This window comes from Fringilla coelebs, assembly GCF_963513975.1.
Source record: "Fringilla coelebs genome assembly, chromosome: 3".
Lineage (NCBI taxonomy): Eukaryota > Metazoa > Chordata > Aves > Passeriformes > Fringillidae > Fringilla > Fringilla coelebs.
The window spans coordinates 24,066,835-24,083,073 of NC_140030.1; the positions used below are offsets into that span (position 1 = coordinate 24,066,835).

The 16,239-nt window shown below is 41.3% G+C and overlaps 1 protein-coding gene across 1 annotated transcript; it reads left to right on the forward strand.

Annotated features, from left to right (window-relative positions):
• The first annotated feature begins 6,872 nt into the window (after positions 1–6,872).
• Positions 6,873–14,854, forward strand: TMEM14A (transmembrane protein 14A). Its single transcript, XM_084202191.1, has 5 exons — positions 6,873–7,132; positions 8,378–8,463; positions 10,080–10,181; positions 13,251–13,338; positions 14,354–14,854. The coding sequence occupies exons 2-5, from the start codon at positions 8,388–8,390 to the stop codon at positions 14,391–14,393; spliced, it is 306 nt and encodes a 101-aa protein (XP_084058317.1). The 5' UTR covers positions 6,873–7,132; positions 8,378–8,387; the 3' UTR covers positions 14,394–14,854.
• Positions 14,855–16,239: the final 1,385 nt, after the last annotated feature.

Genomic DNA, 16,239 nt, shown 5'->3' on the forward strand with positions numbered 1-16,239 from the left:
CTCATCTGCACTGGAGGAGCACCAAAAAATCTCTCAGAGGAGACAAAAGATCTGCCTTCATCAACCAAGCATGAAACACAGTACTTGTGTATCTCTAAGTGTGGGAAGAGCTTAGGAAAGGGAAGGAGAACAACAATTGAACTCTTAAAAATGTTACTTCTGATAGATGTAAAAGATGGATTGGTAATCATTACCCGAGGCTGCTGAGTAGCGGGTGGTCCTCCATAGTGGATGTACCAACTCCAATGAGCTCTGATGAGAAAAAAGTCAGAATCTCAATAAGTGCTGGAAAAAAAACGTTGCTGTGAGGGCCCAAGCCTGTTCACCACTTTTCTCAGTAGTACATTTGTAAGCAATACTCCTGATGTTAATGTGATTATCTAAAGGCAGGAGTACTCATACAAATAAGGGCTGGGATTCATGCCTAGTAATCTGTCTAATCTGGCACTCTCTCTCCTTCAGCTGCACTAGATATTTTCCAACAGATGACTCTCAAATAATATTTCCAAAATACACTGATATCCTGGGGGAAAGTCTATCACAACTTACAAAATCTTTCCTGAGACATGAGTATTCATCAAGTTCCATGCAGACAAAGCAGAAGGATCTCAGGGGAAAGTGCAACATTAGGAGGGCTATAGTTCAGTCTAAGAGTCCTTATGTAAGCACTGATATTATGTGGACTGTCTTAAAAGTGAATGTTTCCTAACAGGATACAAAGCAGTATTAGTGACCTACGGTTCAGATCTCATTGAAGTAAGAGAACACTAAGGTATCATCTTCAAAAATTAAATACAAACTCCTACCAACATTGTATTTATCCTCACATACCTGCAGACACAAAATCAGAGCCCTGAAAAAAACATAAAGGATGTCCTGGTGGGTTAGACCAACATTCAACTATCCTCACTATCCTTTCTTTATTAACAAGAGATACTATTTAAAGAGAACAAGCCAGGCATATAAATTTCCTTTATTCTCCTCCAGCATCCACAATCATTGTATTAGGGATGCTAGGGAGCATATCCCTACTAAATTCTTTTTGCATATCTCTTTGAATATGCAGTCCATTTAACTATTTAGTCTCCTTTCCAGTGCACTGATCCATTTGCTTCCAAAACCTCTGCCAGCAGTAAATTACACAAGTTCACTATACCTGCTACATTAAAAAAGTATATTCCCTTTTATCTTTTCTGAACCAATTTCCTACTAGTTTCAACAACTGCCCCTACTTCTAGTTCTGGAGGATTTGGAAAACATCAGTCTTTATTCACTCTACCCACTGCCTTGATTTTATAAATCCTGATTACATCCATTCTCTCCAAACTGAGGCTCATGTTATGGGCAGCTTCACTTCCTTGTATTTGACCCCCGAGAGTATTGGATGTGGGTTTGAGTGGGACTGTTCCTCCATCTTTCAGTCCCTTCTTCAATACATAAACAAAGATCATCTCTAAGGATCAGCTGTAAGGCTACAGTTTCAGAACAAAAAAAGTCAGCAGTGAGCTACATTTTCTGATGATTTATCATCATGGCCCAGCACAGAGCTCACTGAACGCATCAAGGAAGAATCTGATAATGGGGAATTCAGCAACTGAAATAAGTTACTGCAAAATCACAGCCTGAGCCACACTCTGTGCACCCCATAAAAGCTAGGATCTCAGAGACCCCCTCCACCTGGGAGGATGTTGTATCTTACTTTTCCATCTTTTTAGTGTGAGAATGATCTGTAGGATGCCTATGATGTGGATACTCCTGTTCATAAGCTTGCCCATACCGGACTTGAGCAAAGTTCAGCCAGCTCATGCTCCTATCTTGGTCTATGGCCATGGGCAGGAGAGAAAGAGTTAGAATAGTGGGCATGAACTGATGTCTAGGAAAGAGTAAGGACAGAGCATTTATAAATGAACTTTCATCCTAAAGTTTCCCTAGCCTCAAACTGTTTTTCAGACCAGGAAGCTTTGAAGCACATACAGGTTTTAGGTAATTCTTGGTGTATCTGGTATATCTTGGTGTATCTTGGAGAGGGCAAGTGCCTCTGTCCTTTAGTGAGCTGTTGTCTGAAAAACTTGTCTCTCAGTATGTGCAGGTGAAAACAGACCCCTCTGTACAAGCACATAGCGCTGAGAGGTATCAGAGATCTGCTGTCTTATCATAGGACAACAAATATTACAGAAAGGGTCTGAAAATATACACACACACAAAAATCCCTTCTTTGACCCAAGAAACTTTCATCCTCATGAATTATTTTCAATCAGCTGAACACCAAATAAGGACTAATAAGCCATTTCAAATAACTTTGAAATCCCTTAGAGTTTCACTCTGACTTCATGAACTACTTTAAAATCTACATGCTTATTATAAAGATGGAAAATTTGGGATATATCAGTAGCAGAGAACAGATAGTGGTCCTAATCTGGATTTAGTTAGACCAAGGATTCCTGAGATACTGAAGAGAAAAACCTCCATTTCTTCAGATGGAATCTATCAGCTTTTGAGAACTCAACTGGGAAAACAAAACCACTACATTGAGCAGAAGCCAAAGCAGTTTAACCACTCACTCTCAATACCACCTAGAGCCCTTTCATTATGCCTGGTGAGCAGAAACAATCTAACATACGCTCTCTCAAATCACTGTATACCACAACTCCATTCTTGCATTTTGTTACTATTGGCCTCTCCACCTTTACATGTAGCTAGAACCTAATTTCTCACACTAATATTGTGGATATTGTCAGCTTGCAAGGCCCACAGGTAGGTTTCTGTGGGCATGCACCTTATTTCAGTGTTTGCTGGACTCAGCATCTGGGAAGATTCCTGAGATACCACTGATCAACCATAATCATGGATTGCATTTCCCCAAATTTACCAAGAATTTCAGTTGGTGCCATACCTAATGGTTTCTTGCAGGCAAAATTTCCTGACAAGTCAAAGAAAATGCACAGCTTCAGGTAATCTCACTTTTTTTTGCTGATGCCTACAGAGACTCTCCCCAGCCTCCCAGCTGGTCATGCAATCCCATCTCTTCCTTTGTGCTCTGATGCTTTGTAAAGACTCCTGACTTAACTAATTTAAACAAATGACTGATTGAATGAATTCAGCAAAAGGTGATAAATTTTTCTGCCTGGTTATGTTTCTGCCAGGCTACTGAGCTGACTCAGTCATTGAGGACTGGGAGAGATGGAGCAAAACTCACCAATTACTTCACAAAATAACAGACTGGAACACAAAACAGGAAATGAGGAGGCCCTTTTGGCAGCAGTGACCTGTTAAACTTGAAAACCATCTCCTGTGAAATCACTGCCCAAGAACCCATCTCTTTTTCCTTTGCAGCCTTTAGTCCATGTTAATATATGTTTAGGTCTTAGAAAAGGCTTAAATTTGGGTGGCTGTCTGTCAGATTACTTCACAGTTATTATTTAAAACACTATCTCTGCCTTTTACTATTTGATTGATGATTCCAGATTTAAGCTTTCATACTAAATTGTCGAGGAAGTGACACCTCAGAACTGCAGTGTAATAACCCACAAAGTCAGTCCAGAAAGCTGTACATCAGTCTGTACATCAACGTCCTCAGCTTTTTAAAACAACCTTCTGTTACTTTGACACCACTGTCCTTCTCACTACTTATCAGCATATGTGTGTGTGTATATAAAAGCTTACAGCATTTATCCCTAACAGTCACTTTTCTGTACTGGAATATAACAATTGACTCCCTCCTTCATTAACTAGATTATTAAACCTGACGCCTCTGAACATGCATTCCAGAAACAGTATCTTGTCTCCTCTTCCTTTTCCATAATCCCACCCAATGAGAAGAACCACCTTTGCACAAAAATATTCCAGAATGACACCTGTCTCAGGGTGCTTAGCTCTCTTCTCCCCATCTCAGTAACTTTTCTTCTCTCTATGGGATTTCAGAGGCACTCTTCCATTCCCTCCATTCAGAGACACCATTCTATTCCAGATCCCTTCTGAAATCACTTTATGTTCTGGGATAGCAGTTAGCATTAAAGTTTATGAGCAGCCCTTAGTGTTAATACAGGAAGACCAACAAAAAAGCACAAACACCACACCACAGACAGGGGCCTTTTATGTGCTTCCTCCTGCCAACACCTTCTCTAACAACAGGTAGCCTCAGCAAAAATGTCCCAGGGGAGGGAGATGGGCTGTGTTACACAAGCCCCTTAGAGGTTTCTTTCTTAGACATGACATAAGAAAAGCAAGGCACAAGCTCAGACTTTCTCAGGGAAGAATGCCTACATTCAGGTGAGAATGCAGCTGGGGCTAACACAACGTAACACATAATAGAGGTGAAACTTTCTAGGGACAGGGCTGTACAATTTTAAGAAGCCTACACTCAACACTTTTAACTCTTTTTGTCTTCAGGTCACATTTTCCTGAAGATGGAAAAATATATCCCTGAAACTAAGACAATTTGTTTGCCAGATTTGAAAGTTTATTTTTCCAAAGCAAAGAGATGCTAGGGGCTGTTCAGTGAAATAGTTATGTTTATAATGGACAAAACCGTGTATTTTTGCCTAAATTCATCCTTGTAGTTGGCTCAATTGTTGCAAATGGAACTTTCCAAAACCAAAGCAAACAAATCATAATACAAAACAAAATAACCAAAACAAACTAAAATAAAACAGCTGGAGGCAGACACCCAACAGGGGAATTTCAGCTAAGATTGGCAGTAACAAGCAAGTGAGAACTATACTAGAAAGCACACAGCAACAGTAACACTGGCTATGCTGCTAGCTCTGTTACAGCTCTCTGTAAGGACTGAGGTGTTTGATTTGTCATGCTACCAAAAACTAATTTAATTAATTCTCCTCCTATTCAAAACCTCCCATCTGTGCTGTAAAATACAGCAACCATTTCACATCAGATAATAGCTAAGTAAAACCTTAGGGAAAACAGTACCAAATACTTTTTGCAATTGAAAATTGAAGGGAACATAACAAGCAGCATATAATCATGTGAATTCAAATTTTACGCAGACTTCAGGGTTACCCAGTCTTCTTAAGCGATGAGTATCATTGAGTCAGTAACCACAACCTCATTATCCTAGAGGTGCCAAAAGACACTGTATTTGTTGCACTTTGGAATCCCCTCAAATAGAATTGCATGCTTCTGCTCCATTTAATTCCCTGTTTATTTTATTGTACTGTTCAAGAGCCGCAAGTCTCATAATACTTCATCAAGAAATACACTTTCTGGATTTCAGCTTATGAATCCACTTTTTGTTTGCATTTTGGAGCCATCCTGCCCTCAAGTGTCCTGTGTTTGTTTTCCAAAGTTAGTGTACCTTAGGTCTTCCTTCCCACAGACACTGTGGAGAGATAAGGAGAGCAGTTCTGTTTTCCACTGAGCAGACAGACTTGGACAGCTCACATGGAGTGGGTTTGTATTGCAGCAGTTAAACACTACCAGAAAAAAACAAATGGAATGTTAGGAGTGGAAATTAGATACGTTTACCCTAATGAGAATGTTGACTTGCTTTCCAGTTAGCTCTTTGGAGCGGAAAACTCCCACACCTTTAAGCAAAGAAATCTAAAGGAAACACAGGATTTTGGCAGAGGTTTTCAAATGACCCCTGAAGAAGGCAGGTATCCAAGTCCTATCACATGGCATTGTGAGTCTCTCTCTGTTGTGGCCATGTTTATGCTCATTCTGTTTGTGGGAACAAGGGAAGTGTAAGGAATGTCACACACAGGCACCCCTGTATCACCCCCGAAGGACACGTCCTGTGCTGGTCAAGAATCACTCATTTGAGAAAAAGCTAAAGAAACACTGTGGAGGGGGACAAAATATGGACAAAAATAGCTTGCGGTGGAATAGGTCCAGCAAAAACGGCTAGCAGACAAGAAGTCAGGGTGTTAAAATAACCACATCAAGCAGTTTCATAAATTAGCTACGTGTTTAGTATCAGAGTGTCGGGGCTTGTGCCTGATGTTTTCCCTGACAAACACATCCAAGCATTCAGCCTACGTGCCTGCTCACCTGACTTCATGCAGCAGCCCTCTGAAAACATACAAGCAAGGAGAGCCTGCTTATGAGAGGGGCAGGGGGCAGAAGGGTGCCTGGCACAGCAATGAGCGCCCATTGCTGAGTCACAGGGCGACTGTGGGGGCTGCAGGCAGCAGACTCTCACCCTGTCTCTGTGGAATGGGCACACTCTGGGGACAAGTGGATCTGCAGATGGGACTCCTTCATTTGTGAGTTCTTCCATCCCAAACACGGCAAGGGAGGTTGGTCTTAAAAGAGTAAAATATCCATAGACCTTTCCAGAGCCTGAAGGGCTGGATAAGGAGTCTCAAGCAGGAGATGCCCACCCTGGAGCAGGGCACAGTAACAGAGGGGCCCCAAGAGAATGTGCTGCCCTACTGCCCTACTCCATCAGCATAGCCACAACTCACAGAATCACAGAACTGCTGGGGGTGGAAGGGACCCATGCAGACCACCTAGTTCATTATTAGTACCGTGCTCTGTCTGAATGAGCTGAAACTTCGTGTGGTTTGGTTTATGGCCATTGCTCCTTGTCCTATTGCTGCACACCACCAGCAAGTCACGCACCACCTTCCCAACACCCAGCTTTGATTTATATGCATGAATGAGATCCTCTCTCATTCTTCTCTAGACAGAACAGAAGTCCTGCAGTCTCTCCTTATAAAAGAGATCCTCCAGATCCCATCTTTGCGGCTCCGCTGCACTCTCCCCAGTAGTTCCACGTCTCTCTTTTACTGCGGAGCCCAGACCCGGACACAGCGCTCCGATCCGAGTGGGGGGGAAGGGATCACCTCCCGTTGGCCACGCTCTTCCCGATGCACCCCCGGATACCAGTGCCCCCTGGCCGCAAGGGCACTGCCGGCTCACTGTCACCCGCTTGTCCCCCGCGGCCCGGCTCCGCCGAGCGCCGCCAGCCGCCGCTCCGCCGGCGGCGCTGCGGGCAGGCCGGGCCGGGCCGGGCCGCGCCGCCGCCATGACGGCGACAGGCGCCCTCCTTCCGCCGCCGAGGGGCTGAGCCGGGGCGCGGCGGCGCGGCCGGGCCGGCGCCCCACGGAGCCCGGCGGGCGCGGGAGGCGGGGCCGGGGCCGGGGCAGGTCGGAGGGCGGCGCGGCGGGACGAGGTACGGCGAGGCTGAGCTGCCGCGGGGATGGCGGGGGGCGAGCGGGCGGCTGGGCGGGGCGCGGAGCCGCCCCCTTCAGACGCCTGCCTTCGCCCGGGGGCTGCGCCGAGGCGCTGGGAAACGAGACGCGGACTGCGGGCCGGGGGGAAAGCGGCCGCGAACGCTGGGCACATCAAAGGCCTGGGAATCTCTGTCCCCTGCATCCCTGGCCCCCGCCTCTGCAAACCGCGTTCTCCGGGGTGCCATGGCCCCCTAAACCCACCTTTTGTCCTGAGGGGTTACAACCTCGGGAGGAGTGGGTTCCCTGCGAGTTGCTTACTTTAAATACTAAAGGCTTGACACGAAATGCTGAGTGAGCACTCTTTGCTAGCGCCCTTTAACACTGTGGTCAAGAGCGCAGACGCTGAGGTATAAAGAAAGATGTGCTTAATTAAGTGTACGCTTAATTTGGGAGGCAAAGGTGTGCCCCATCGGCTGATGGGAGAGAGGCCGTGGTGCTGCAGGGGCTCTCTGGCTGCTGAGCACTGCCATTCATGCCTTTACACAGCACTGCCACCAAGTAGGGACCAGCATCACAAAAGAACCCTAAATGCTTTCTGCGGAACAGCAGCCTAACTTCAGACAGTGCATCACAATGTAAAGGTGAAATAAAAGGGGCACAGATACAGGATAAAGTACCTGTATGTGTAGCTTCCCAAAACAGCCTAAGTTTCTGTCTGGAAACTTTGAATAGACTCTAAAAAATCGGGTTTTTTGCCTGGTGCAGTGTTTGTTGCATGCCGCTTGAAGTGCTCCAGGTATAGTGTGGTTGGGAGGAGATGCAGACACTGAGCTGAGCACTCAGAAGATCTGTATGTATCCATAATGTGATCTCAGCTCAGCAGTGTGGCACAAGTGCAACAAAACATGCTTTGGATGGTGTCAAGCTTTTTGCCTGCATACATGTATTTGTGACTGGGAAAAATGTATGCCACATATATGCCAAAAAATCCCCTAATGGAAATATGGTATGCCTCTATACCCCTATATACACCTATACTGGGGTGTAAGGAAGGGCAGCAGTTAATGAAAGGATGGTACAATAGCCAGCAGGCACACCTTCACCTTCTGAATGTTTTGACACAGTAGTCAAGCACAACTTAGGAGAGTGTAGTGTTATTTAGAACCCGTTAAGTAATGATTTCTTTTATACCAGGAGGAAGTAATTTGTTTGCCTTCAGTTGCAATATATTTGTTTTTTTCCAGAGTTGGGACCATGGCTGTTGACTGGATTGGTTTTGCATATGCTTCATTGCTGGTGTTTGGAGGTGTTATAGCATACACTCGTAAAGGTTAGTACTGGGACAGAAGGATGAATGAATCAAATGAAGCATTTGATTTCTTCTATGCAGTGTGAGACATGAAAACTTTGCTGTAATTAGCACAGCTGCATTTTACATCCATCATGTGCTGCTGTAAATGCACCAAGTTTCATGAGATGTTCTTGGGCCAACTTAAGCATTTAAGTGAGCTTGTTTTCAGGGCAAAGAGTGGAGATTGTCATGTTATCTTTGACCTTAAACGCATTTTGGGCTTTCTCATCTCCTTTCAATCATTCGTATGTTGAGCACAGCATATCTTTGATTAAAGCTTATTTTCTACAGAGAAATTCAGGCTCGATTCTTACATTTCCAGCTGCACGGTGGGAACAAACCTTCTACTTGTGTGCTCTGAGTTGGTGTTTAATTCTCTGGTACTGTTAGAATTGTGCCTTTCCACAGTAAGATAACGAGTCGGGTTTCAGGCGGCAGCGTACCCCAAAGCGCAGTTTCGGTATTCCAGGGGTTTTTGCAGCGCCCGGCAGAGGTCGCAGCGGTACCGAGGACGGGCGGGCGGGAGCTGCGGGCGGCTTCCCGTCCGCTCTCCGCAGAGCCCCGGCAGCTCGTCGGTCACCGTCCCTGTTCCATTGTCCGTCACCATTCTTGTGCTTTAGCGTCACCGTCTCCCTTTGTAGTGTGCACATGCTTTGCTCTCGGAGACACGGATTCACATGTGAATTTCTGAAAACGCTGTGGTTTTGTGTTTGCAGCCAGCTGCACTCACTGACCATCTCATTCACCTGTTCTCTTCGCTCTAATACTTGGTCTATCCTCGTGGCAAATCTAGATAATTTTTTATTGGTTATGATTTACATTTTCTTGCAAAGTGTTGATTATACTTGAAATAAAAGGATTGGGAACTAAATGATATCGGGGGTCTGAATTCTTTAAACATCTGGGGATCAGTTTAATTCAAATAATGTCTGCTGTGCAGATTCTACACTTTTATCTTATGGTACCAAGACAAATGTCTGTTCAGAAATTTAAAATATTAGGGATATATCTGGGATTTATGAACCAGTTTTTCAATAGCACTGCAAGAAGATGCCAAGTTACTTTTAGAAGCCCTGTTTTCATCCTCACTGCCGTTTATTTGTTTTTTCAATCTTTATTCATTAAATGTTGGTGATAGCATTTCTTTCTTCAGGACTGATGTCAGACTGAAAGGCCGGACATTATGATTACGCATGTTTTCCAATTTACTCTTTATATATATTGGTACATTTCTCCCATTTTGGAGACTCCCAAGTACTGTAAGATGTAGTTAAAATGAACATACAGTTCAGAGATATTACAAAAAATCCTTCTTAAGTATGATAGAGAAAATAGCCAAATTTAGGGTTGTATTTTTCCCAAGTTGCAAGTATTACTGGATCCTGATCATTTCCATTTAATTTAGTTAGTTGACTTTGCCCCTAATCCCACACATTAGAATAACCCAGTTACAGAAGTATTACCTCTCTCTTCACACCAGGTGAGGTAAGCTGGAATGTGGCAAAGTCAGTTCTATTGTAGAGAGACAGCTACCATATAAAGATTGAGCTTAAAGACCTTGTATTGTGAAATAACACTTGAATGATTTCTTGCAGGTAGTAAAATCTCTTTAGCTGCTGGTCTTACCTTTGGCTCCGTGGCTGGTTATGGAGCTTACTGTGTAACACGTGATCCGAGAAATGTGAAGATATCATTGTGTAAGTGTTTCACTACAGTAAACAAATGAGCAGCATCCTGAACTGCATGTAAAATTTTTGTTTTAGTAATTTTGGGTATTGCTTTGGTTTAAATGTTGGGTTTTTAACTAGAGTTCAACACTTCAGCTTTGCTTGCAAAATTCAGGAGCCATTTACAAGATAAGGCAAATCATTGACACAAAGCCAGTAGATGTGTGTTACCACTTGGCAGCACCTCCTTTTATGAGATGTTTGCCTAACATTGCACATATTGTGAAATCCAGCTGATAAACAGGAGATAGTACTGCAATAAAATTGTTAGTGTTACAGATTGAATTTTGCAATCTGAGCAGGAAAGGAGATGTGGGATCCACTGTTGCATGATGTAACGTATCCTCAGCTCCTAGGGAATGGAACAATTTAACTTAGTGTTTTTCCTTTGCTGCTAAGAAAGACAGGATGCAGACTGTGCAATAATTTTGTCATGGCAGCTACTTTGCCATGAAACCCTCATGGAGGCAAAAAACTACAATCCCTTCTGGGGACAGAAACCTTGTGAATTTGCAATAAGAGCTGTTGGGAGCTTGTCTCACTCATGGTTTTAGCAAAGGTGGTTTAGGCTGTGGTTTCACATGCAGAAATGCATTTAAAATACATTTAATCCAGATTGTGTAAGTACAAAATTAGTTTTTCTCAGCTTAGAATTTGTTGTATATTGTTCATTCTGGCTTTGTGCTTTGCACCAATCACAGTTATAAAAATTTCCATTTAAAAAAAATGTTGAGTAGCAGTCACAGCCAAGTATTCCCAGAGAGTTCTTTAGTAAAGGTGGTCATTGTGGACCTGATCTGCTCCTAGGTGGCCTTAAATTGTATTTTTGCCACAATTACCTTGCTCAGATTAGGTTAACACCCTGTTTAAAAAAATACCCAGAACTTTTTTTGGAATGAAGACATAGCCTTAAATATATGTAAATTTATAATCACTAATATGAGATGCTTGTAATATATGTTATTGTACTCCTGTGGGTCAATTAAGTCACTAAGATACAGAATTTATGGAAGACTCATTAAAACTTAATATAAGTTGCCTGTTTCCCAATTCCCAGGTTTTGAAGGGACTAATACAAAATTTTCCATTAATGTGCTTTTGAATGTCTGATATCTAAAATAGCCAGTGTTTTGCATTTAATGTAGTCATAGGCATGTGAGGACTTTCTCAACTGGAGAAAGGTATAGTACTTATTTAGTAGAATTTACAGCAATGAGATGAGATAGAGTTCACTACAATTGGCTTAGAAAGTTTTTCTTCCATAAAGTAAAAGGAACAAAGACTTTTTAAAGCAGCCTTAGTTTAGAATGTTTACAAAGAAATGTTTTAATTGCTTTTTATAATAAATGTGTATTGTTTTCATGGAAAACTAGGATGTTTTCACTTATGCCTAACATGCCAAAATGTGGAAAGCAGCTAGAGCACAAATGATAGATAGAAATTAAGTGCATGGAGGAAAGTGACCACTCGGAACTTAGAAACCACTACAGTAAATTACAATGTAAAATAAAGCAAACATCCAAACCTTTAAAAGGTTAGGAAATCTAAAAACAACCCATCCATCCAAACTGTAATTATTGACAGTAGTTTCCACCTGTGCAAGACTCTCCTACAGTAATTTAGGTAATATTTTAGTACAAGACCTTGATAGTAATGTTTTTGTAACTTGTCCTACATACAAAGAGTATGTAGCCGATGGGTACCCCAGGCAAATTCTCTTAGTTGTTTTATAAATTACTATTTCAGGCATTTTCCTACTTCTCCTGAAATAAGCTCTGTGTTTTCTTGGATACTTTAATGCATTTTTATGTGTTTGAAGTAGATTTAGAAATTCAAATCTCAGTATGCAAGAGTTCGTAGCATTCACAATGCAAGTTGATGCTGATCTGCATATGATTCACTGGATTGAAGTGCTCTTGATTTATTGAATTTCTTTGGTTTAAGGTGAAACAGTGAATGTATAGCACTTTCTGAAATCTGGTCTGAAAACTGAATGCATTAAAAAGTCTCTGAAATGTATGAAAAGCCAGGTACTAGAAAATGGGGGAAAAAAGAACATTACAGAGTGAATATGCTTTGTAATTTGTAATAAACTGTAAATTTACTCAGGACTCTGGCAAGACACATGCTGTGGAATAGTTCACTCCTTGAGACATTCCTGAGAGGATCAAGGCTATGTGACTAGAAAATAAGAGCAACGGATAATGGAGCATGATATTTTTTTGCAGCGTATCTCTGATGAGTGCACATAGTTGGTAGAGCTCTGTAAGATACTTGTAACTGTCAGGGCTTGTTTTGTATGCTGAAGTGAGTTTAAAACTAATTTTTGACACCTATGAACACAGGACTGGCCCCAGGATTAGACAGTGGAATTTGAAGAGAATTAGCCAGATGGTTTACCTACACCATAAAAAGGGAAGAGATCTGTGTGACTGCCATTACTTTGGCTGTAAAAGTGACAAAGCCCAGCTGCTCATGAGAAGCTCTGCCTCTCTTCCCACTTCTAGGAAGCATTTCAAATACCAGTTCTTGAATGAAGGTACCTATCTTTGAAGTTTCATGTGTTCTCCTTGATCTTCTCATTTATGTAGCACTCTGCAGCCATAGTTCAAAGTGAAATCCCTATGCCTGATAGTTAGAAAACAGCTGCAATGATCTAGACTGGTGAGATTTATGAGATGCTATTCCTGTAATTCAATATACATGTGACTGCTATGGCCAAGATTCTTTCTACTTTGTTGGTATCCCCATGAATTTAGATATGGGTGAGTAGAATTGACTGACTGACAAACTTAACTAGTCTTCATGGAGTAGGATTTAGTATTCTGCTGCACATGGAAGCTTTAGTTGTAGCTAAAAGAAATCATAATGGTGTATTTTGGAAAAGCAAGAATGTTTTTATAGACTCTGTTTCTGATCTAATCTTTCACTGAATTGCAGCTCATAGAAAAACAGCAATGACCTTTGATAACTCTGTGTGTTCCTGAGTGGTCCACTGAGAAAAGTGAGAACATAAATATATTGGATTGTCTTTTACAGTTGCATCTTTTCTTTTGACCATTGTAATGGGAATGAGGTTCAAGAGGTCCAAGAAATTAATGCCAGCCGGACTAGTAGCGTGCCTGAGGTAAATACATACTGCAGATCCTAATGTAAAGATTTCACTGGTTATCAGATAGTTGCCATTTCACACCCTATTCAAGACACTGCTGGTGGAAGTCACTGTCATTCAGCAACTACACAGTTTAAATGAAATTAGTTTGGAGGTCACAGTCCGGTTTCCAGTGAGCAGCTTTTTCATCTTACTAGGCAGATACAGCTGGTAAGAAGTGACTTTCTCAGTACAGAAGGCAGAGGTCAGCAATTAAATATTAATGCAAATTGGTAAGGCTTTTGGAAGAACCTAGATAAGCCTTAGTGTTTTCGAACACATACATATAAAATTAGTCTAATTTCATACAACACAGTCATTAAAAAAAAAAAAGGCCAATACTTTGGTTTAGAAGTGCTGCATTCAAAACTACTAGAAGAACAGTACTGTTGAAAACCAGGACATTTTTGATCTAACGTTAAGAACTTTGGCCAGTATTAATGCAAATTTTAAAAAAAAAACATCTGGCTGTTCCAGCTGTTTTATTGCTGCTGTTCAGCATTCTGGAAAATATAATTTTCTGAATCTATTAATTTGGAATTAAATTATGGAGTAAGTTCAAAACTTTTTTCCCAATGAGTCTGTAATGCAAAACATTTTCCAGGTGTAAATCAGAATCCCCATCTTCCGAAGGAATAATAACTGTTGCTTTGTTGTTTCAATATTACAGATTTAATATAACACCATTCTGTTTTACTTCTGTTACATACAGGGAGGAAAAAATCAGAAGCAATTTGTCAAAATTTAAGCAAAATTTAAGAATCAGGACTTACACTGGAAAATGTTTTTGTCCATTGTGGATTGCTTTTCCAGCCTAGGGGGGCTTTGTTTTTCTAGACATTGAGACTGGAGATCTGGACACCTGAAAAGATGGCTTAATAGAGACTCTAGTGTCAGTTATTGATGAATGCACTGTTATTTAATGTTAACTTACACTGTTTTTATTAATGACAGCCATACTTATATTTTCTTGTTTTGGGTTTTTTTTCAGCCTTTTGATGATTTTGAGGCTTGTTTTTATGCTGCTGTAGGAGAATTTAGAACTGAATATGACTGCCATGCCCACCAAACAGACATGCTCCCTGTACTTGAAAGACAAGTTTGAACACAAATCTTACACTGCATTTATATTTTCTGTAAAAGATCTGTACCTGTTAATTGATTATTGATATGTGTTGATATTTTAAAAGCTTTTTTAAAAACTAAAGCAAGTGTTTTGTTGGTATATTTTGATCTACTTCCATTTAAGCAGTCTATTAACTCATGGGATTTTTTTTTTGTAAGTTTGATCTCTTAATTTAGGGGTGCAGAGCACCCCAGGAAATTGAATTACTCTTGCACTGTATCTCTGAAAGAATATCTATAAATAAATGTTTATGCTAAAAAGGTATCTTGTATTGAAGTATAATTTTGTAGTTTCTGAGACTAAATAATCAGTTCTAAATCAAAAAAGTCTTGGGCCTGTACTGTGTTGCACTAAAAAAACTTCCTTTTCAACCCATGTTCTTGTTCCCCTGGTTCTAAATATAAAATATCAGTGCTCAAATAAAATGTAACAGGTTTGAAGCTTGTCAGTTTTTAAAGCAGCAGAGTGAGTCATTTTGTCAATCAAAGAGTCTGGTGCTCTGCTTTGTACTCAGTAGTGGTTTAAAACATGTTCCATGCTGTAAATTGCCAGTGACATGAGCCATGGCTGAGGTTCATCATGCTGCACAGAGAGGTTGCAAGTCTCAGTACTCTGGAACAGGTTTGCCATTCCATTCTCACACAGATTATCTTGCTGAACTCCCTCCCGTAAGCAGAAGAGACTGTTCAGTCACAAACTATTCAGGGATTGAAGTTGCTTTGATGTGTGTAAAAAATAAATATTCCTGGGGTCTCAAAGCTTGGCAAAGACTGTCTTCTGGTGCACAGGGAATATAAGCAAAATTGTTAGGAAGCAGTATGGGTGGATGCACTCTTGAAGACAAACAGAAATTTTGCTGCTTTTCATTTTTTTCACACAAAGCTTGCTCACAAAGGTTATCGTGTATCATGATACCCCTTTTGTGATGGTTCCTTCTTCTTGTTTGGAAGAGAGGAATAGCCCAGTGAAATGTGCTGGGCAAAGCACTACTTCCAGCTACTGAGGTAATATTAATGTAAACCTGTTTGAAAGTCAGCAGTGCCCAGGTGACAGGGGCACTTGTGGTTTGTACCTCTGAAATGCACATGGCTCTTCTTAGGCACAAGTCAGGGAAGGAGTTAACTTTGCTGGGCAGCAGTTCTTCTTGTACACTGGCTGACTGTTTGCCTAATCAGTTGGAGTCCTACTGAGAAGAAACAACTAAGTGCAAAGAAGTATGGTTTATGGCCATGTTCTTAAAGGGAACAGTGATTGTTCCCATGAAATTAGGGTAAAGAATCGGAATAGTAGTGCATGCTTTAAGCACATGTTGAAGTAAAACTCCCTCTTACTGAAAAGGTAAGCAGCCACTGCACTTGGCTTTATAACTGTGGGAAGTGACTGCAGAAGGTAAAACCTTACAAAAAACCACTCATGGGGCATTTGCCTCACTGACCAGCCAGCCAAGCAGCAAAAAGAAGAGCAAGGGAATAGATGCTCTCAGTGGATGAAAACCACAGCAGGCCAATTAAACACGAGGACTTTGATCTTTCAGTGAAAAAAATCACTCCTAAGAGATTCATGTGGGGATTAGAAAAGTTTTTTACTTCTGCCCATAAACTTAAAAGGATCATGAATTTTAATTTTATTTTAAAAGGTTTTATTTCTTTAATTTTTAAGCTGTGAAATACAGCAGGGAGACAGTGACCTTTCTAGGACACCACCTAGAGAACCAACCAGAAGATTCTAGGCCTGAATTTAAATGACTTTTC